The sequence below is a fragment of the Hypanus sabinus genome, chromosome 17, assembly GCF_030144855.1.
Source record: "Hypanus sabinus isolate sHypSab1 chromosome 17, sHypSab1.hap1, whole genome shotgun sequence".
Classification (NCBI taxonomy): Eukaryota; Metazoa; Chordata; class Chondrichthyes; order Myliobatiformes; family Dasyatidae; genus Hypanus; species Hypanus sabinus.
The window spans coordinates 51,131,616-51,154,523 of NC_082722.1; the positions used below are offsets into that span (position 1 = coordinate 51,131,616).

Sequence of the window (22,908 nt, forward strand, 5' to 3'; positions counted from 1 at the left end):
GAGGCCCTGAAAGGTCCCAATGAGCAGTGCTTTGAATACTGCATATTTGCCACCTTCTGGGTATGACTGTATGAAATCCTCAACCTGGGCAGCCATCTCCTGGTCAAGGGAGCTCACCACACAATAGTAACGTGTGGAATCAGAAGATATCTGCTGAATCTGGAACTGGGCTTCTGCTTGGTCAAAACACACGCATGGTCGCAGCGTCCAGAAAGTTGGCAGTTTTAGCAAAACTGCATGAATAGATGAAGAGTCGATTATCTTTGGTCCAAATCCCATTTGGACCGTCGGGGTCACCAATGTAGCGATGTGCTACACACAGAGCTAGAAATAACAACACGCGGTCTGTAAGTTGCACTCAAGACTAGTTTATTCAAACTTCTCGGCACTGACTCTTACGCAGTCCCGTTCCCACCCTCTCTGGGCAGAAATGACGTCAGAGGTGCGTTAAAAAAGTCTCTTCCTGCACACAGGCTTTCTCCCCTTGCTGGTGAAGAAGAAGGCCCAGTGCCATTTTGGGGCTGGCCTCTCTGCCAACGCGCGTGCCATTTTGTGAGCCGTTTCACCTGCACAGAAAGTGGGTCGCCACAACAGCGCAGTTGTTAATTTAAACCAAATCCTATACAGAACAGGGGATGGAACTGGATGAATAGTGTAATCTGACGATCACAACGAGGATCTCAGACATCACGATAGGCTTTCATTTTGACTTTGAAGTTATAGATTAACCATCTGTTTTTGTGTCAGAAGTATCTATTGGGGGAGAAGACATATGCTGACAATTTTCCCAACAAACTGCAGATTTATCCCATTTATCCAGTTTCATTTTGCCTCAGTTAGGTTCCTCCATATATTTAAAAGTATTGAGTACCTTTCCTTTAATCCCGCTTTCATTTCAGCAGGGTGTAAAAACGAGCAGAAATCCTGATAATCACATGGTAGCAGCTTATGTTTTTCTGTTGAGCAAAGCACATGGAAACCCTGAGTGCAATAAAGCAAATTGAAAATAACAATACCACCAAAGATGAGAGCCCTTAATTACAGCCACTTTGATTAACTTGTCTGGTCTAACATTTGAGACAGAAGTGGACAATAATAACTGTCATCTACAAACAACTAGCTAACCTAGTTTACGACTCATTAGGGGTACAAAACTGTGAGGCACAATTTGCTTGATTCCATGCAAGTAGTAATTGGCATCCACTTAGCTTTGATTTTGAGTAGCACCATCAAGAGTAAGTTGGGCAGGCAGGGGGATAGGAGAGGGCTGAAGAAGCATTAAAAAAAGGACTTCTCAACACTCTCAAGCTGACACCTGCTTTGATGTGTTTCCAGCAAAAAATTAATGTTATCCCTTGTGATTTGTTCAGCTTTGCAGATTATTCTCAGCGAATTTTGGAAACATTACTTCAGTGAAGGACGCCACTCGGCCCATCAAGACTATGCTGATCTGAGTAGAGCATTCCTATTGGTCCCATTCCCTGCTCTTTCACAGAGCAGACTCAATGGGCCGATTGGACTAATTCTGCTCCTATCTTTTATGGTCTTACCCAATGTCGTGCAAATTGTACTCACTCAAGCACATTTCCAATCCCTTTTAAAAGCTCTTTGACTCTGTTATGACTGTACCACAGCTCTGAGGGGCCGAAGGGTGTGGGGTAGCACCCTCCTTTGTGAGAATCGCAAGAGTATTATTGGGTTGGATCAGAGGACCCAGCCTGGAGACAACGTTTGTGGATTGGAGACTATGCTACGTGCAAGCCCTCGGGCAAAGTGGGCTGGTTGAGAGAGAGATTGCATCACCCCAACCTGATTGACATCTACTACCTGGCGAGTTAAGATAAAAGGGGGGGGCTGTAGGGACAGCCCCTCAGACGCACCAGAAGAAACGCTAGCGATCCTGTAATAGCGGGAAGCCATTTGAAGGAAGCCACGTGCGTTCGGTTCCCTTGCCTGGGGGCTGGTGGCTGGTACCACAGACAACGGGGAACCATCTCCCCCGACGCAATGGATTGGCCTCATAAAAGTCCCGGGCAAGTTTAAAACCGTCTCTCTTAAACCCAAAAAGCTGCAGCTTGAAAGGACAGTGACTTTTATCTTTCCATCGGACAATACAATATCCCCTAGACAAACGATAGAGCTTATCATTATACCCACGTCTTTAGATTGAGTATTGACGACGTATTTTATCTGAATGTCTGTATTAATCTTATTTTTGTGCCCCTTTATAAATAAAGACTTTTAAAAATAGTACCATCAGACTTCAACGGACCTCTGTATCTTTGCTGGTAAGTGACCCAGTTACAGGGTTTGTAACAACTCTGATTACATCAGTTTTTAGGCAGTAATTTTCTACTACATTTTTCTAAGTATTTACCAAAAATAGCCATGTCTCCTAAAAGTCAGTTTAAGTTCAAAGTAAATTTATTATCAAAGTACCTACCGCATACATCACCCTATACAACCGAGATTCAATTTCTTATGAAAGTAAATCCAAGAAACATTTCAAAAAATTGAAAGACCACAAACAACAGGACAGACAAACAATCAATGTGCAAAAGACAACAGACTATGTAAATATAAAAGAAAAAAACAGAAATAACGATAATAAATAAATAGATAAATAAATAAATAGATACATAAATAAATACATACATACCAAGAACATGAGATGAAGAATCATATAACCATAACCATTTAAGAATTACAGCACAGAAACAGGCCATCTTGGCCCTTCTAGTCCATGCCGAAAGCTTAGTCCCACTGGCCTGCACTCAGCCCATAACCCTCCATTCCTTTCCTATCCATATACCTATCCAACTTTACTTTAAATGACAATATCGAACCTGCCTCTACCACTTCTACTGGAAGCTCGTTACACACAGCTACCACTCTCTGAGTAAAGAAGTTCCCCCTCGTGTTACCCTTAAACTTTTGTCCCCTAACTCTCAACTCATGTCCTCTTGTTTGAATCTCCCCTACTCTCAATGGAAAAAGCCTATCCATGTCAACTCTATCTATCCCCCTCATAATTTTAAACACCTCTATCAAGTCCCCCCTCAACCTTCTACACTCCAAAGAATAAAGACCTAACTTGTTCAACCTTTCCCTGTAACTTAGGTGCTGAAACCCAGGTAACACTCTAGTAAATCTCCTCTGTACTCTCTCTATCCTTGAAAGAGAGTACAGTACATAGGTTGTGGGAACTGTTCAGTAATGAGGTAAGTGAAGTCATTCCCACTGGTTCAAGAGCCTGACAATTGAGGGGCAATATAGTTTATTGCATATATACTGTATTACTATATGGAGTGGCTGAAAATTTTCAATGCTGCTGTATTATATCAGATCCTTAAGAAATCTAGATATCCTGGGATAATGCAAAGACTACCCAGAAAGCAGTCATTACTTTGTCTCATAATACAGTACATATGTAGTCTCTTGTTTTATTACAGAAGTAACCCAATAAGACTTGTTCACTGTTGTCTTAGTATAAATAATTTTAGTCTCGATCTTGTCCTTCCTTACTATTCTGCAAGCACATTATTCCTCAAATATAGAGACCAACCCATACATAGATTATGCTGTGGCTCCAAAGCCAATTTCATTCTTTTAATCAGCTCTGAAATTTATTTAAATTATTAAATAAACATATAAAGTACTGTGCAAAAGTCTTAGGTGTGTACATACACACACACACACACACACACAAAGTGATTGATAAGTTCATGGCCTACGGTAGAAGGAGTCAATTTTAGAAAACCTAGCACATTTATTTTTCCTACATTTACACACTTAGTCCAGCGGTTGTGGAGCATACAGATCCTTCTTTGTAGAAGTCGGCATCTTGGACCTCCAGAAGTGGTCCACAGCAGGAGTGATTGATAAGTTTGTGCCCTAAGGTAGAAGGAGATGAGTTATTAACTTCAAACTTTCTGTGTTTTCACTCCGAGTTGAACTGCATGTGCATGTAACAAGAGTTGTACAACTCATCTCCTTCTACCTTAGGGCACAAACTTATCAATCACTCCTGCTGTGGACCACTTCTGGAGGTCCAAGATGCCGACTTCTACAAAGAAGGGATCCGTATGCTCTACGACCGCTGGACTAAGTGTGTAAATGTAGGAAAAATAAATGTGCTAGGTTTTCTAAAATTGACTCCTTCTACCTTAGGCCATGAACTTATCAATCACCCCTCGTGTGTGTGTGTGTGTGTGTGTGTGTGTGTGTGTGTGTGTATATATATATATATATATATATATGGTCTAAGGTGTTTGCACAGTATTTTATTCATCAATGTGGAGTGGAGAGTGAGTTTGTAGAAGCAAAGGATGTTGAAATGGCAAGGGTGGAGCACCATGGGAGGGGTGTGGGACAGGTGGTAGAGAAGGACTGCCAGGACAGGGGGTAGTGTGGGTACAGACACACCCAGCCCGAACACACCAGGCAAGATACTGTAATTGCTAAAGAAATGCCAAAATATAAAACATACTGTACTAAATTTCTGTTGATTAATTTTAAAAATAAATATTCAATGAAAATAAAATAAACTGAAAAGTTAGCTCAACTTTTTAATGTTGATCCCATTGGGATGAATTGGGCAGAGTGAGATATATCAATCATGAAGGGGGCAAATGCAAAGTGTATCCAGTCTGTCAGCAATTAAAATTACTGAATGCCCATGGACCCATGGATACACAGCGGTCTGGTCTCCAGCACACTGCAGTGCACAGGCGTGGAAGTACAGACCATCTTGACCATCATGGAACCATCTCCCTCACCGCATATACATGGCTCCTCCCTGCAGAGAGTTGAGTGTACCAAGTTCCTGGGAGCTCACATCTTGAACGACCTCACCTGGTACCTCAATATCACCTCCCTGAACAAGAAGACACAGCATCACCTCCACTTCCTGAGGAGGTTGAGGCAAGTGTGGCTCCCCCCCCCCCCCCCACTCCCCACACAACCCTCCATCTTTACTCAATTTTACAGGAGCACCAGTGAGAGCATCCTGACAAGTTGCATCTCCATCTGGTATGGGAGCTGCAGAGCACTGGACCGGAAATCCTTACAAAAGACTGTGAGAACAGCTGAGAGGAGCATAGAGGTCTCCTTACCAAACACTGGGGACATTTATCAAAAGTGCTGAGTACACAGGGCCCTTAGTATTCCACCTGCCTATCTAGCATCCTCTTGGACATTCAACCATCAGGCAGGAGACTCCGATTTATAAAAACAAGAACAGTCAGAATCAGAAACAATTTCTTCCCTCAGCCATTAAGCTTCGGAACTCCCTGTCGCATCGTATTTGAAGTGTCAGCAGACAACTTGCATTGTACCTTACAATATTTAACTTATGCACTTTACCTAGTTTATCTATGCTTAATTCATTTGCAGATTTAACTCTTATTTTCCAAAGTTATTGTGTGTTATGTGTACTACTGTGTTTTACACTCTGGCCCAAAGAAATTTTGTTAAATTTGGTGGTATACATGTATATACTATAGTCAAAATGACAATAAACTTGACTTGACTTGACTTGATACACACTAAGCAGTAGGCCCTCGAGTCTCCATGGAAGTGTCAATGTGCTCTACATATGTAAATTCTGACCCACTTTCCTCAAATTTCTTCCTGTACTAAAACTGTACCCCAAACTAAAATTGTTAACTCTTGACCTTAGCTCCTTGAAAACAACACACTAGCATCCTTCACCCCACATCCTTTTCGTCCAGATGCAGTTCAGTTCTTGAACCAGTTTCTTATCCTCCATTACTTTCACTTCATGTCCCCTGTGAGAAATAACTCTCAATTTCCCATTCCTTTCCAGCCACTCAATCTCAGAAATGTTATGTAAGGTTTCTGAATGACTTAATCAATCTGTGAACAAGATTCATTCCACAGCAGCAATGAGGACATTGTAAACAACAGTTAAACTTAAAACAGTCAGAGGGTGAGAACAGAGTTAACAATAATCGGTTGTTAGTGCTATGGTAATTCATCCTTATTAAACCAGCCACAAGGAAAGAACATTTATTATTAAAATTCTCATTTTGCAATGCTCATTAAAAAGATCTTTGTTTTAATAAATCTGTGTAAGATAATGAGCGACGTGGGGTGTAAATTATCTTAATATTGCAGTTCATTTATCCAGATTAACATTTTCTCAGGATGAGACCCTGAATGCTAACAGATACGATCCATCAAAGAGCCATCCTTTGCCTGATCCTTTTCCATCCAAAAATTATTCCCTAATTTGCATCCTATTCTTATTTCACTCTCAAAATCTTACTGCTTCTTTACCTCACCTTTTTATGAGTTCTGAGTTACAATGTTTTTCATCTTTATTTGATGAAGCTTAATTATCTCTATATTTAACTTAGTTCTCAAACTACTCTCCATCCCCTGTTCTCTCTGTAAATAAAACAATTTCCATTTCAAATCCACTTTCTTTATTTTAATGTTACTCTCGATTCATTTAAACTCAGCAGAAAACCACAGCGCTAAGGGAGTCGGATGTGGAGCTGATTTGCCATGCTTTGAACTAGGAGTAAGTCTCTAGCAGAAAGGATGAATATTAGGTTTAGAAGAATCACCTTACGTTGGTTAAAACACAGAGGGTTTTACTAAGTGTATCCATATCAATGTGATCTTCTCTGCTGTTATTCACAGGCTAAAAACACACATAAAAATATGGTCTTAATGTAAATTTATTATCGAAGTATGTTACCATATACTGCCTTGAACTTCATTTTCTTGCAGGGGAAAAAAAAACAGAATAGAATTTTACAAAAAAGACTAGCAAACATCGACATGCCAAAGCTCAATGAAACTTTGTCTCTGAGCCCACCGCCAGCTCTCAGCAACCTCTGTGCACTCTCCAGGAAGCTATTATAACTTTAAATGTGAAAGGAGGAGTGTGATCAAAGATTAATGTATAAGAAGCAATATAGAAATTGTGTGACTGAGAATATTATGTGATATAGTAAATAACTAATAAAATTCAAGCAAAGGTTATAATAAATGTACATGTTATTGCTCGTATAGAAAAGTCTCAGTAGATAGATAGATAGATACTCTATTGATCCCAAAAATTACAGTGTCATGGTAGTATTACAAGTGCACAGATACACAAATATACAAATATTAGACGAGAAGAAAGAAAAAATAAAAAAATAAGTTACCTCAAACAGTCTAACAGGAGTTTGGGGTCGTCACTTCCTCAGCTATAGGTTGACTCATTATACAGCCTAATGGCCGAGGGTAAGAATGACCTCATATAGCACTCTTCGGAGCAGTGCAGTTGTCTTAGTCTATTACTAAATGTGCTCCTCTGTTCAGCCAAGGTGGCACGCAGAGGGTGAGAAACATTGTCCAGAATTGCCAGGATTTTCTGTAGGGTCCTTTGTTCTACCACAGCCTCCTGTGTGTCCAGTTTGTCTCCTATAACAGAGTCAGCCTTTCTAATCCGTTTATTGAGCCTGTTGGCATCGACGGTGTTGATGCCATTGCCCCAGCACACCACTGCATAGAAGTTTGTACTGGCAACAACAGACTGGTAGAACGTGTGAAGGAGAGGCCTGCACACTCCAAAGGGCCTCATTCTCCTCAAAATGTAGAGGAGACTCTGGCCTTTCTTGTACACAGCCTCTGTGTTGGTGCTCCATTCAAGCCTGTCATCCAGGTGCACCCCCCAGGTAGTTGTAGGTCCTCATCACATCCACATCCTCACCATCAACAGTAACAGGGAGGAGTGCAGATTTAGTCTTCCTAAAGTATATCACCATCTCCTTTATCTTACTGATGTTGAGCTGCAGATGATTCAGCTTGCAACATTTGACAAAGTCCTCCACCAAGACCCTGTATTCATCCTCCTGTCCTCCCCTTATACACCCAACTATTGCTAAGTCATCGGAGAATTTCTGCAGATGACATGACTCAGTGTTGTACCTAAAGTCCAAGGTGGGCAGGGTAAACAGGAAGGGAGCCAGGACAGTCCTCTGTGGGGCCCCAGTGCAGTTTACAGCCATGTCTGGCCCACAGTTGTGAAGCCACACAAACTGTGGTCTGCAAGTCAGTAGCAGAAAATATGAGCAAATGGTATTGCCTGTACAGTACTGTATGAACAGAAGGTAACAATTAGAAGCACAGAATGAAGACTGGAAAGAATGAAAAAGTGACCACGGAGAGAGTGTGATTGGCAGTTAAATATTTGAAACTCCATTGCTGCATCTAGAAACAATGAGAAAGGAAGAGGGTGGGGTTGGTTACTGGGTGACGCTTGAGTACCAGCCACAGCAGATGCACATTACTCATACATAAATGGACATTAACAACTATGAATGTGGCCATCAAAAAATGACCATGGAACAGTGCCAGACTGCAGAGGCAATGGAAACAGTACAGCGATACATCCTCTGTAATTATGGTTCAATCACTTGAATGTAAAATTACAACTGCTTTTCCCCGTATGAAAAGAGCTCACCAATGAGACATTAAAATATCCCATCCATTCTCAAGTATAATCAACAAACTCAATATGAAATATTTAAATCTTTCTCAATTATGTCAGGAAATATAGAGGAGGCTTGACCTAAAAGCAGAACACGGAGACGATTCAGTGATGAGTAATAACTTTAATAATAGACTGCAAAAATAAAAAGCCACGAGAGGGCACAAAACGAGAAGAACAGATACCAAACACCACAGGCAACAAGGTAACTGAAGGCTAGGAGCAGCTGTTCGAGGCTGACTGGTTCATATGAGCGAACAAGGACTGTGGATGTGAGCTGGGTTTAAATAGGCTGCAGGTGACGAGGTGGAAGGTAGTGGTGGATGACTCCAGTTAGCTGGGTGGAGACTGGAAGAGCCCTGGCAGGATCCACTCCCTCCTACAGAGGGCATAGATGACTCAGGATGATCTGGATGAGTCCAGTGGAACTCCTCGTTGAGTGACTGATCCAAGTTGAAACTAGGCAGCACCCAAGATTTTTCTGGGTTGTACCTTTCCCAGTGGACCAGATACTGCACACACTGTCTATGATGACAGGAATCCATCAACCAGGTGAGCCATGTACACTGGACCGCCTTCCACCATCCTAGGTTCTGGAGGGCAGAATCAGGTGGGTTGAGTGCTCAATGCACAAACAGGTTTAAGGCAGGACACATGGAAGGTAGGTGAGATCCTGAGGGATGGTGGCAGCTGGTGACAGTAAGTGGCTACATCAATAATATGGGTAATCTTGAAGGGATGAGAGCTTACAGAATTTGGTGCAAGGGGACAGATCTCGGGTGAACAGTCAGACGTGGTCCCCAGATCACAGTAGTCTGGCTGGGCACCATTGGTGGTTGGCCTGGCAGCAGTAGGCACTGTTGGAAGCTAAGATTCTGGCAGTGGCAAGCCAAGGCCCTGGCAGACAGGACCTGCACTATTGGTTCTTCCGTGGGGAACAATAGGCGTAGGTAACCATTAAGCACTTCAAAGGGTGACATATCCATTGCAGAACAGGTGCATAGATGGTAGGACAGTTTGGCCCTGGGAAGCAAAGCATCACACTTGCAAAGCAGACCCACTTGCTGATTGGCTCTTTCTGACCGACCATTGGTCTGCAGATGATAGCCAGAGGACAAGATTACTGAGGTAAATTGGAGGGAGCAGAAACGGGCAAAAAATAATGGACCCTAGTCTGACACAATGTCCTGAGGGAAACCATAGAGGCAAACTGCTGATGGAGAACTAGGTCTACTGCCTCAGTGGCTGACAGAATTTGGAGAGGGCAATGAAGTGGAAAGCATTGATCCACCACTGTCATGATCACCATGGCACACCATGTCATGATCACCTACTGAAAGTTGCCCAGCCCTCTTTTCTCCACAACCTCCATCAGCTTTACACTTATGAATGTGAGGCTAAGTACAGATCCAAGGCCATATTTAAGTTTGCTGTTGACACAAATGTCATTAGCCAGATGAAAAGTCGTGATGAATCAGCATATAGGAGGGAGATTGAAAATCTGGCTGAGTGGTGCCACAACAACGGCCTCTCACTCAATGTCAGCAAGACAAAGGAGCTGATTATTGACCAGGAGGAGGTCCATGAGCCAGTCCTCATCAGAGATTCGGAGGTTGAGAGTGTCAGCAACTTAAAGTTCCTCAGTGTTTTCATTTCAGAGGACCTGTCCTGGGCCCAGCATGCAAGTGCCATTATGAAGAAAGCACGTCAATGCCTCTACTTCCTTTGGAAGATTGCAAAGATTCGGCATGACATCTAAAACTTTGACACACCCCTGTTGATGTGTGGCGGAGAGTATATTGACTGGTTGCATCACAGCCTGGTATAGAAGCACCGATGCCCTTGAATAGAAAATCCTACAGAAAAAAAAGAGGATACAACCCAGCCAATCACGGGTAAAGCCTTCCCAGCATTGAGCACATCTACATAGAGTGCTGTTGCAGGAAAGCAGCATCCATCATCAAGAACCCCACCATCCAGGGCTGCTGCCACCAGGAAGGACTTACTGGAGCCTCAGGCCCCATATCAACAGCTTCAGGAACAGTAATTACCCCTCAACCATCAGGTTCTTGAACCAGAGATAACTTCACTCGTCCTATCACCCGAACTGTTCCCACAACCTAGAGACTCATTTTCAAGGATTCTTCGTATCACGTTCTCAGTATTTATTGCTTATTTATTTATTTAGTTAGTTAGTTACTTGCACAGTTTGATGTCTTTTGCATATTGTCTGTCCTGTTGGGTGCAGTTGTTCATTGATTCTATTGTGTTTCTTGGATTTACTGTGAATGCCCACAAGAAAACAAATCTCAGGGTTGAATACGCTCACATGCATGGATTTCAATAGTAAATGTACTTTGAACTTTGAACTCATGCTGATGGGGGACCACCACAGTCAAAGGACCGCTAGGGGGCACAAGAGCCCAGCGGTTCACTGCTTGGAGGAACTGGTCATTGAGGGAAGGCGACAATAAACTGACATGCATTTGTGATCATGGTGGGCCACCAAAGCCAGCATCACAGATAGCTGGAGAGGGGTGAGGAGTAGGTCCACAGTCACCTGAACCTACATGTGGTTGTCAGGTGTGTTGGCCAGAGCAGGCTCCTGCTGTAGAGCTTGATGGATCCAGTTCTCAAGAACCCAGAAGACTGGGGAAAGGATCTACGAAGTCGGAAAGACGGACTGAGGGTCGAACTCTATTTCATCTGGGTCAAACTGTCATGACTGTCTTAGTGCTGTTGGAGCCAGATGGGTAAGAGATGGTGAAGTTGAATTATTCAAAGAAGACTCCATGAGGCTGACGTGGGTTGACTTGGCAGATGTGAGGTTTTGGTAGCGGGTCCAGATCAGGAAGAGCTCAACGTTTCCCATCAGCCAATGTCTCCAAGGCCCACTTAATGGTGAGTAGCTCCGTTTCCTACACTAAAATGGCACTGAGTAAAGTAAAACTTGCACGAGAAGAAGGCACAAGGGTGTGTCTTCCTGTCCAGTCCTCACTGGGAAGAGGCAGCCGCAGAGCCCGCATCAGATGAGGCCTTTTCTGTCACAAGAGGTCCGAAGGGGTTCGGGTGGCAGAGAATGGGAGCGATGGCGAAGCATATCTTGAGCTCCTCGTAAGCATGGTCCACGGCAGCAGACCAGGTTACCTATGAGGTAGGTAATTTGGTGAGGGAGGTGAGAAGAGTGGCGATCTGTCTGTAGTTCATAATGAAATGGCAGTAAAAGTTGGAGAAGCCCAGGCTCTGTAGCTGTTCGAGAGAGCACAGTCTGGCCTTGGGGTGAACAGATGCAACCCAGGAGGGAAATGATTCAGGCTGTGGAACTGGCATTTTTCTCATTTTCTGTACCGTTGGTTTTTTGAGGAGATGCTGAAGGACTAAACGGACGTGACAGACATGGTCTTGGGAATCCTTGGAGAAGATAAGGATGTCATCGAGGTAGAAGAATGTGGAGCATGTCTCAGAGGTCTTGTAATGAATGCTTGGAAAATGGCTGTACTGTCAAAAAGGCATCAGCAAGTATTTGTTGTGGCCTGTGGGCATTATGAAAAATGTCCTCCACTCATCCCCTGTCAGATGTGGATCAAGTTGCACATGCTCCACAGATTCAGTTTGGGCCCCGTGGAACGTTTTGAATGCACTAGCCATCGAGGGGAGAGGGTGGCGATTCTTAATGGAGATTTTGTTGAGTTCACAGTAGTCAATGCAGAGTCAGAGACCCCCATTTTTCTTTTATCAATCCTGCATGGGTTAGTTAAACGAAGCTGCGCTGTAGCACTTTGGCGAGGTAGACATTGGTGGCTTGGATCTCAGGAGCACATCGATTGCACGTTGCAGGCAGGTGGGTCCCCAACTCAGCAGTGAACCGGATGACCAGGTGAAGTGAGGGTCATGAGCGGAGAGCCAGGGATAACCCAAGATGAGAGGAGTGGGGCTGAGTTGAAACAGAGGAACATGAATTGACTCGTGGTGATCTCCGATGCTCACATGCAGACTCTGGCCATCCCAGACCCCAAGTGATGTAGGTCAACGGCTGAAACGGTAAGAGATACCTGTAGGCTCAGTAGGGAGTCCAAGCTACATGCACACAGAGTCCAGTCCAGAAAGTTACCTGCTACACTGGAATCCACCACAACCTCCAGTGCACGTTGGGATATGCAGGAGGACATAGAGAGTGATTCAGGCCACTTTCTCAATTCCAGTATGATAGAAGGCTCCTTGCCTCTACCTGGAGATGCCATTTCCTGCACGCAGTGGGCATTTGATGCATGGGGGATCGGCCACTCTGCAGTAAGCGTACAAGTTGTTTCTCACCCATACTCATGCTCTTGGGGGATTAAGGGAGTTCTCTATAGATGCATAGGCTCTGGAGGCACTGCAGATGAGGGTCCTGCAGCCTGGAATGGTTTTGAGAAGGGAACCAGGGTTCTGGCTGGTCATCCTGGGGGCCTCTCTATAAGACATGTCAATCCAGAGGAGCAGAGTGATAAGGCTTTTAAGGTCAGTGAATATTTCCTGGGTAGACAGCTCATCTTTCAAGTGCTCTGAGAGGCCGTGATGATAACTGGCCAGCCGCGCTTCCCCATTCCAGATGCACTCTGCCGCGAGAGTCCTTGAATTCCAGCGCAAATACAGTGAAGTATCCAACTGCTGCCTCCTCTCCGCTTCCCAGGTGGTCAAAAACCCACCGCACCTCAATGGTGATGTCCTCGTATTTATTGTAAATGGTGGTTTTATTGTCCCAGTTAGAAGCGGCCCAGGTCAGAGCTCGTTCGGGCAAGAGATGACGAAGGCAGACCTGGCTCAGTCTGTAGAATACAGAGATGGAAGAAGCTCAAAGTGTAAGAACCACTTGCAGCATTGGGTTGGGGATCACTGAAGCATTCGGGCAGCGGAATCTGGGACTCCGAGGGAAGAAGTTGGCAGGCGCGGGGTTGCTGAAATGAGACGGAGAGTTGGTTGAGAGTGACAAGCAGATGGTCACTGGCTTCCTGCTGCTCTGTGTGTCGGCAGATGACTTCCTTTCAACAAGCAAACTCTGCAGAGCCGGTTGCTGGTTCACCCATCCTGTTGGGACCTGTAGCGGAGGCTTGACCCAAAGCAGAGCAGTGGAGACAATTCAGCGATGAGCGATAACTTTAAAAATTAACAAGCTACAAAGGGCCACAAAACAAGAGAGAACAGATACTAAACACACCAGTCAACAAAGTAACAAGGCTAGGAGTAACTGGTTGCGACCGGCTGGTTCGATGGGTGAACAAGGACTGTGGATTAGCTGGGTTTACGTAGACAGCAGGTTGATGAGTTGGAAACGAGTGGCAGATAACCCCTGTTAGCTGGTGGAGACTGGGAGGTGCCTGCCTGTGCAGGCCTGACAAGTAACATTACTAAAATTATTATATTTTCCTCTCAGCGACAAATACCAATGCTCACCGTAATTGTAGACTTTCCAGCGTATTTTCCATACTTTAGGAACAAAGGCTTTGTCATCTTCTTTTGAGCAACAATCTGTAAAATATAAAATCATATTGCACAAACTGAATGAATGACATGTCATGAAAACATAAAATGAGAAAGTGACTTTTCAGCCCATCATGTCCTATCAACCATCAAGTACCGACCCAGACTAATCATTATGCCTCAAATATACTGCAGCTATGGGAAATCCTCACTATTTATTAAAAATTATTATTGCCAGTGAAAAAAATTCAAACGATCAAGAAAAATCTGGCAATTATTATTGATCAAAGCATATTGCATTAGGATGTCTTTCTAACAATCAAATTAACCAATTAAAGGATTTCTGTTTGAAAAACTAGAGCAATTGTTTTATAATGTTAGACTTTGAGACTCTAGGAGGAATTAATTAATTTATGAGAACATAGGAGTAACAGAGTGTCTCTGCACAGTTTCATAAAATTCACGATTCACCAATCAAAATGGAGCCACAATGGCCAGCATAGGTCTTTAACAAATGGAAACTGTGCAGACTGCCGGCTCTTTTCCCCTGGCTCTTGCTGTTTGATCCAATTTGGCCCTTACACTGTCCTCCACTGGAACCTGAACTTCCAGCAGACTGAATGGTAGAAGGCACCGGAAGGTCCGCTTGGCACAGTGGCCGGCTGCATTCGCAGAATGGCCAATGTTCTCTCTCTCACTGGCAGAGAATGGAGTCAATATATACAAAACCACTAGGGACCTGTTCAAAACATCTGAAGTAATACAATTAGTTAACAAAAGCTCCTCTTGCCATTCTACCAGCACCAAATTACAATAGATTTAACCTGGTGGAAGCTCATTGGACAGATCTCCCAAAATGTCATCAGAGAAATGTGTGGAGCTGTCCACTGTCTCACTGGATTCATTGAAGAAGTCCGCACTGCAAAGTCAGTAAGGAGTACAGTCAACAGGGCATAAAATGCAGCAACTAAGAGAGCATTCACCTTTAGTACTTAGGTTGTCATTAGAAAGAAGAGCCAATTAGAATCGTAAACTGCGCAGGGCATCTTCCAAGTGCAGTTACTTTCCAACAGTCAAGGAGTGATAAAGTCTTCTAGTGCAAAATCAGGCCCTTCAGCCCATCAAGTTGTTGGTGATCATCCAGGACCCATTTACACTAACCTTACCATATTATTTATTTTGGGCTGTATAATTTTGGAAAATATTGACCAGATACTATAGTTGTGAGAATGTTTTTGTCATTGGAAAATGAAAATTGCTGACTCTTCTCAGCAATTGCAAAGTACCGGTGGCTTCTAAAATGAATTGCAGACTTGAGAATAGAAGTCAATGGTAGTAGCTCTTCTGTCATGTCAGAAAAGGGCTCTGCCTTGCTTGAGGACAGAGTCCTCTGCAGTAACAGCACATGGCTCTGTGTGTCATTATCCTCTACCTAAAAGGAGTGAAACTAATGTGTGAGCTATTCTAACATGTCAGACAGAAAGGAGTACTGGCATGTAACTTGCTGAATCGGAGATGCATCTGTGCAGGTGAAAAATATATTGGTAGTATATGAAATTAATTTATTTGATTCAATCAATCAAGCTATCACTGATAAGTTTTCCCTTTTAATACACACACCCTAAGCTGAATATAAGTGTTTGAGTTTGAGATTAGGAACTGTTAACAAGAGGAGGCAAAGAGCTTGTCTGAAAGTAAACACATTAGTTCATTCTGTAATAATAGAAAACTTTCAAGCTTATGCAGTTAATGAGGAGCCTCAGGCACACCCTGGCAAGGCAAATTCTGTGTATAGATTGCCAACCATCTGGTCATAGTTGGAAGTTTACATCCACAATGCTTCCAAGTTTCACCATTAATATATCAAGTTAGTATCAGTGAAATCAGGGTGGATCAATGTGCACTTCAAGCTTCTCTCTGAATTTTGTCCAAAAAATCTGGCAATCAACATTTTCTACCGGGTAACTCCTTGCTGATCATTTTGATGTTGATAATTTCTAATTGACTTAATGGCAAACTTTCTGAAAGTAACTGATCAAACCAATTAGGTAACAAAAGTATAACAACCCGGGAATTCATTCTTGATCAGTTAAATATATGATGTAGTAGATGTTACTCTGTCTCTGTAATAGTTTCAATGACTTAATGGAATGAATTTCTTCGGCAGAGTGCCAAGCGATGTTATGATTATATAAGGATAATTTTGCATGTAATTCTGAATTCATCAGTCTACATCTCCTTCTCCCAAAGCTCAATGAGTAATTTTGTTACAAATTTACAGATCTACTGAACGTCATAGAACTATCTATGTTGGGAACTGATAATCTCCCTATGCAACAGACAGCCAATAATAGGAAAGCTATTTCTAGCTCTTCAGCTATGAGAAACACAACCTAATTTTCAAAACTTAACATCGTGCTGATTAAATATTTCTCTCCAAAAATAATTATAGAAAAACAGAGGGAAAAAATTGTAAGGAAGAAAAAACATTTTTGTAGACCAAGTGCCTTAAGGAGCAATTATCATAAAGAGGTTCCGGCAAGACTGAACAGCATTTTATATGAATAGTTCCATGGACTCTTTAAAATATGTTCCTAGAAAACTTGCATACAAGTTTAGAGTGTTTGGATAGATCAAATTTTCTGCGTCTGGAGTTGAGGATTGAAATCGCCCAACTGGCAAAAACATATTGATCAAAGCTACTCTAAAATGGATGAAGTATAGAAGCCCATTCTGAAGCTCAAGTCCAACAGTGTGGAAGAGAAATGTCTGCATTTTTCGAGCGTAAACATTATAAAATCATCCATCAGTGTGGATGGAGCAACAGTGTGTTGGAAAAGCCCTTCACATTAGAACAGGAACAGGTCCTGCAGTCTGTGATGTCAGTCCCAAATAAATGCCAACTTCAATTTCAGAGCTGCCTCAATCTCCAACTTGATCATGTGCCTCGTAAATGTTGCTATCAGATCTGCTTCCACCACCTCTTCTGGCAGGGCAGTCCAGGCACTCACTGCGGGAAAGAACTTGCCTTGTAATTCTCCTTTCAACTTCCCCTGTCTCACTTTGTGCCCTCTAGTATTTGACACCCTAGAGAAAAGTAAAACTCTATCTACCCTGTCTAATCCTCTTGAGATTTTAGCAGCCTCTCACACTCCAGAGTAAACAATACAAGTTTGTCCGAACTTTCCTTTTATAAACTAACCATCTTGAATCTAGGCCACATCCAGGTGAACCTCTTCTGCACCCTCTCCAAAGTCTGCACATCCTTCTTGAAGTGCAGCAACCTGAACTGAACATAATACTTCAAATGTGGTTGAACCGAGGTTATATACACCTGCAATTTGATTTCCCACCCTTCATCCTCAACAACCACGCCTTACACCATCTTGACCACTCTATCCATTCGTGTAGTTGCATCTCCAGTTCTCTCTGTATATCAGAATTAGATATTAAGATAAAATGTAATTACATCTCATAAAACGAATGAAATAATGAAAACTACATCTAACTAGACAGCCTCAAGTTCACTTTAAAATTCTGTAACATTACTCACAAAAACAATCTCTAGGGGATTAATGATGGCCTAAACCCATATTAGAAAAAAACCGGACATAATCAGATCAGCAACTCATTTTACCTGGCACATTATTTTATTTCCAACTGACTTCGAAATGAAATAAAATCAAGCAGTAGCTGAAGTAGGCTAATAAGGTGTGTTTCCTGCCAAGCAGGTTAAACTAAATAACCTTTCTTGCAGTAAAATATCACATGGCAATGAAAAGCAGTTCAGGCATTCATTCCAGTTTGGAACAGCTAAGCATGCTAAATTGTAGCATCAGTTTGTTAAGTTAATTCTATTGACTTCAATGGAACTGAATTTCAGAGGCAGAGTATAACACCTTGATGCTGCTGTACAGCCCAATTAGTACTGTCGAGGAGGCGGCTACTACTAGGGAAAAACTCCTAATGCAGTAAGTGCACTACTTTACAGTCCGTAATGCGGGATCTCCCAGCAGACACCCATTTTAATTCCACTTCCCATTCCCATTCTGATATGTCTATTCATGGCCTCCTCTCCTCCTGTGATGAGGCCACACTCTGGTTGGAGGAACAACACTTTCTATTCCGTCTGGGTCGTCTCCAGCCTGATGGCATGAACATTGATTTCTCGAACTTCCATTAAAGCTCCCCCCCCCCCCCGACCCCCTCCCAATCACCATTTCCTATCCCCTTTTCCCTCTCTCACCTTATCTCCTTGTGCACCCATTACCTCCCTCTGGAATCATAATCCAGTCTTGGATGTGTCACAGAAGTTATATCCTCGGAGCTTATTTAAAAGCTTATTGCCTCCCATTAGCTCCCCCCTTTTCTTTCTTCCACAGCCCTCTGCTTTTCGCTAATCAACTTCCCAGCTCTTTACTTCATCCTTCCACTTTCTGGTTTCACCTACTGCCTGGTGTTTCTCTCTCCCTTCAGCCCATCTTTTAAAGCTGCTCCTCAACTTGTTTTCTTCAGTCCTGCCGAAGGGTTTTGGCCTGAAACATCGACTGTACTTTTTTCCATCAATGCTGCCTGGCCTGCGGAGTTCCTCCAGCGTTTTGTTTCAGCATCTGCATTTGTGATTGAATTACAGTCTGTTTGACCTTGTTTTGGAAAATGCACGAATCCAAAGCTAAGAAGTGTGGCACGAGACTTAAAAATCACAATATGGTTAAGCAGAGTGAACATAGTTCCAATTTATTTCACAAATCTATTTGAGATTGCTAAGGATGTAACCAACAGAGAGGATAAAGGAACATAGGTTCTTTAGAAGTTCAGAAGGCACTTAACATGGTGTTAGAGGGAAGTTTGATACACAATTGGTTTAAGTATCAAGTATGGATTGAAGATTGGTTACCGGGGATAATAAACAGGGCATAGGAACAAATATGTCATTTTTGGTTTTGTGATGGGGTGAGTGCACAAGGATCGGTGAGGACATTTCAGCTGTTTGTAATCCTTATTGGGAGCAGTTGCCATTTTTCTGTTTACCAATGATACAAAGCTAGGTGAGAAGATAAGAGACAAGGAACATATTAAGAGTCGGTGAAGGTATGTAACATCAGGTTAAATGAACAGCAAGAAGATAAAGGATGCAAGAGGAGCTGTGGGATAGTGTGGTAAATTTCTTTTGAAGTCCGAAAGAGTAGCTTCTGTCGGTGTTCATGGGGACCTGAAGGATTGGTTGACAAGTCATAGTTCAGGTACAGCAATCAATCCGAAAGGGAAACGCTATGCTTGTGTTTATTGCAAGATCGGATGGAGTGTGAGAATAAGCATTTCCTTTTATGTTTGTTTGCTTGTCCAATTTGTCCAAGGGATTGTATAACTGAGAAGACGGGGCTGAACTGTTAGGAGAGATTCACTCGAATGGGCCTGCATTCACTACTGTTAGAATAATTAGAGACAATCTCATTAAACAGAGATGAGATTCTGCAAGAGCTGATACATGATGAGGACGTTTTCTCAAAGACAGGAGCGTGAACACCGAGAAGGCATGGGATCAGGAAAAGGAATCTTTCCTGGAGAACTTAAATGAGGACACATTTCTCCACTCAGAGGATAATTAATCTCAGCACTCTTTACCGAGCGGACTGTGGACTTGGAGCATGCACAGGACTGAACATTAAAGGGAATCAAGGGACATTGAGATCACACAGTGGGGATGGACAAAGTTCTCAGTTAATAACATTTCAAATGAAGATGCCCACTCCAAATTCTATTTCTTTTGGCTTTCTGCTCAAATGATTTTGTTCTTTTAAATATATGTCTGTAATTCTATTTTTATTTATTAAATATGGCAATTCAAAACAGTGTATTTTTGCAATACTGTGGTTGAGGCATATTTCCAACTTTGAGCACCATCTCCTTTAACTGCTAATTCAATGTGATGGGGTAATAAAGAGTTTGAAAAGTTAAAAAGACGATAGACATTAGAACTAGGTTTATCTATGATATAAAAGAGATACAATTTCCTTTGCTACTTACTTGCCCAAGTGTACATTCCACCCCACCCAAAAAGTCATCATCACGGGTGCCAATACTGCAGTGGCCGTGTATGTCATACACTTCAAATCGAAGCTTCTGAACCTCCTCAAAGTAATAATCCACATTGAAAATCTTAGAGAAGACTGGATGTAAATTACTCTTTATAACTTCAGTCCGATCAACCTGTAAAAAAAAGAGAAAGAAATTCAGCACTATTGATTCTGCTCGTGAAAAAATATGTGATACATACAATACAAATGTCTGATTTCATTTCTACTATATACTGTAGCCTTTCAGAATTGCCCGGAGCTCCTTGGGGGAGGAAAAGAGATTTTGATTTTTATCTTAATTACTGAAGCTGGAATCTGGAAGATTAACAAAGGTCAGTGCTAATCAGAGAAAAGCAATTGAACGAAGGATCATTTTGTAACATCCATATATGTGCATTTCAGCTCAGCTAATTCGGAACCACCATATGGAGCCACTGGAGAATGCATTTCCTCTGAAGTTTAATAAACTTATTGCTCGAGTTTATTCATAAAAAAAGCACAGTCGTGCAATTTTTAGCATCTGTAGGTTAACGGAGATAATTTCATTTTGTTCATCTACAGTCATTATTAAGAGAGTCATGATTTCCTGATAAATCATCAGTAGAGCCTGTCTTGAGGAGCCGCATCCATTGGGATGTCCATTTCTACATCACAGTGAGCACATCACTTCTACAAACCAGTTCGCCTCTGAATGCAAACATTATTCAGAACCAATTGGACTCAGGTATTGCTCTGATTTCTCCCCAAGAATAGAATGAGAATCTACATAACATAAAACACATACAGGATTTGAGAAAGGTTAGTATTTGATTTGATTTTCTGTCGGTGACCAGTGGTGTGCCTCAGGGACCTCTTCTGGGACCCCACTCTACGTGATTTTTATAAATGACCTCGATGAGGAAGTGGAGGGATGGGTTAGTAAATTTGCTAATGACACAAAGGTTGGGTGTGTTGTGGCTAGTGTGGAAGGCTGTCAGAGGTTACAGTGGGACATTGATAGGATGCAAAACTGGACTGAGAAGGGGCAGATGGAGTTCAACCCAGATAAGTGTGAGGTGGTTCATTTTGGTTGGTCAAATATGATGGAGAATATAGTATTAATGGTAAGACTCTTGGCAGTGGGATTTTGGGGTCCGAGTCCATAGGACACTCAAAGTTACTACGCAGGTTGACTATGCGGTTAAGAAAGCATATAGTGCATTGGCCTTCACCAACCGTGAGATTGAGTTTAAGAGCTGAGAGGTAATGTTGCAGCTATATAGGACCCCAGTCAGACCCCACTTGGAGTGCTGTGCTCAATTCTAGTCGCCTCACCACAGGAAGATCATGGAAACCATAGAAAGGGTGCAGAGGAGATCTACAAGGATGTTGCCTGGATTGGGGAGCATGCCTTATGAGAATAGGTTGAGTGAACTTGGCCTTTTCTCCTTGCAGCGACAGAGGATGAGAGGTGACCTGATAAAGGGGTACAAGATATTGAGAGGCATTGATTGTGTGGATAGTCAGAGGCTTTTTCCCAGGGCTGAAATGGCTAGCACAAGAGGGCATAGTTTTAAGGTACTTGGAAGCAGGTACAGAGGTGATGTCAGGGGTAAATTTTTACGTAGAGACTGGTGAGTCCATGGAATGGGCTGCCGGCAGCAGTGGTGGAGACGGAAATGATAGGGTCTTTTAATAGACTCCTGGATAGGTGCATGGAGCTTAGAAAAATAGAGGGCTATGGGTAAAGCCTAGGTAGCTCTAAGGTAAGGACATGTTCGGCACAGCTTTGTGGGCCTATGGGCCTGTATTGTGCTGTAGGTTTTCTATGTTTCTATGTTAAATTCTACATCTGGAGCAGAACTATTGCAGCAAGAGCAGTAGAGTGGTGTAAATCCAAGGTCCTTAAACTACAACAGTGCTTTATTAATCTTTTCAAGTGTTTAGTGCAATATGTTCAGGATAAGGCATTAAACCTTGAATTGGGGAACTCCATTCTTCTTCTGTCATTATCTACATCCTTTCACTAACACTTAAAACAGACTCCAAAATATCAATAGACCATACTCTGGGTTCGACATCCACAAATTGAAAGGGTTAACTCACACATGGAAGAGCAAAACCACCATATGGAGTCTCCTGAAGTGCTGAGAACAACCTTCTATAAACTGCAACAGTGTTGAAGCATGATATAATATTTTCTCAACTGTTACTATGAATAATAATATCTCTAATTAATTTTTGTTCTGAAGGAGAGTTACCTCTTGTCTCAAATCTCACCCTCCATTTTGTTTATGGCTTTGTGACATGTACCAACTTATAGTGAAACGCCTATCTTACATAGCATGTACACACATCAAACCATTACACAGTGCACTGAGCTAGTATCAGGTAAAACATTAGCAATGCAGAATAAAGTGCAAAAGCTATTGAAAAAGTACAATGCAGGAAATCGATAAAGTGCAAGATCATAACGGGGTAGATGGTGAGGCCAAGGCCATGTTATCAGAATCAGAATCATGTTTATTATCACCTGCATGTGACGTGGAATCTGTTAACTTAGTAGCAACAGTTCAATGCAATACATAATCTTGAAGAGAAAAATAATAATAAATAAAATAAAAATAATGATAATAAACAAGTAAATCAATTGCAGTATATGTATATTGAATAGATTAAAAAACGTGATGTATATTAAAAAAAGTGAGGTAGTGCTCATCGGTTCAATGTCCATTTAGGAATTGGAGAGAGGAAGAAGCTGTTCCTGAGTCACTGATTGTGTGCCTTCAGGCTTCTGTACCTCCTACCTGATGGTAACAGTGAGAAAAGGGCATCCCTGGGTACTGGAGATCCTGAATAATGGACGCTGCCTTTCTGAGACAC

The 22,908-nt window shown here is 42.3% G+C and overlaps 1 protein-coding gene across 1 annotated transcript in view; it reads right to left on the reverse strand.

Annotated features, from left to right (window-relative positions):
- Nucleotides 1-22,908, reverse strand: part of cpne7 (copine VII) — a 126,964-nt gene that overhangs the window by 71,304 nt on the left and 32,752 nt on the right. Inside the window, exons 2-3 of the mRNA XM_059993486.1 lie at nt 19,997-20,179; nt 13,943-14,017 (exon numbers count right to left, since the gene is read on the reverse strand). Coding sequence (XP_059849469.1) covers nt 13,943-14,017; nt 19,997-20,179 — 258 coding nt within the window. The remainder of the gene's footprint in view (nt 1-13,942; nt 14,018-19,996; nt 20,180-22,908) is intronic.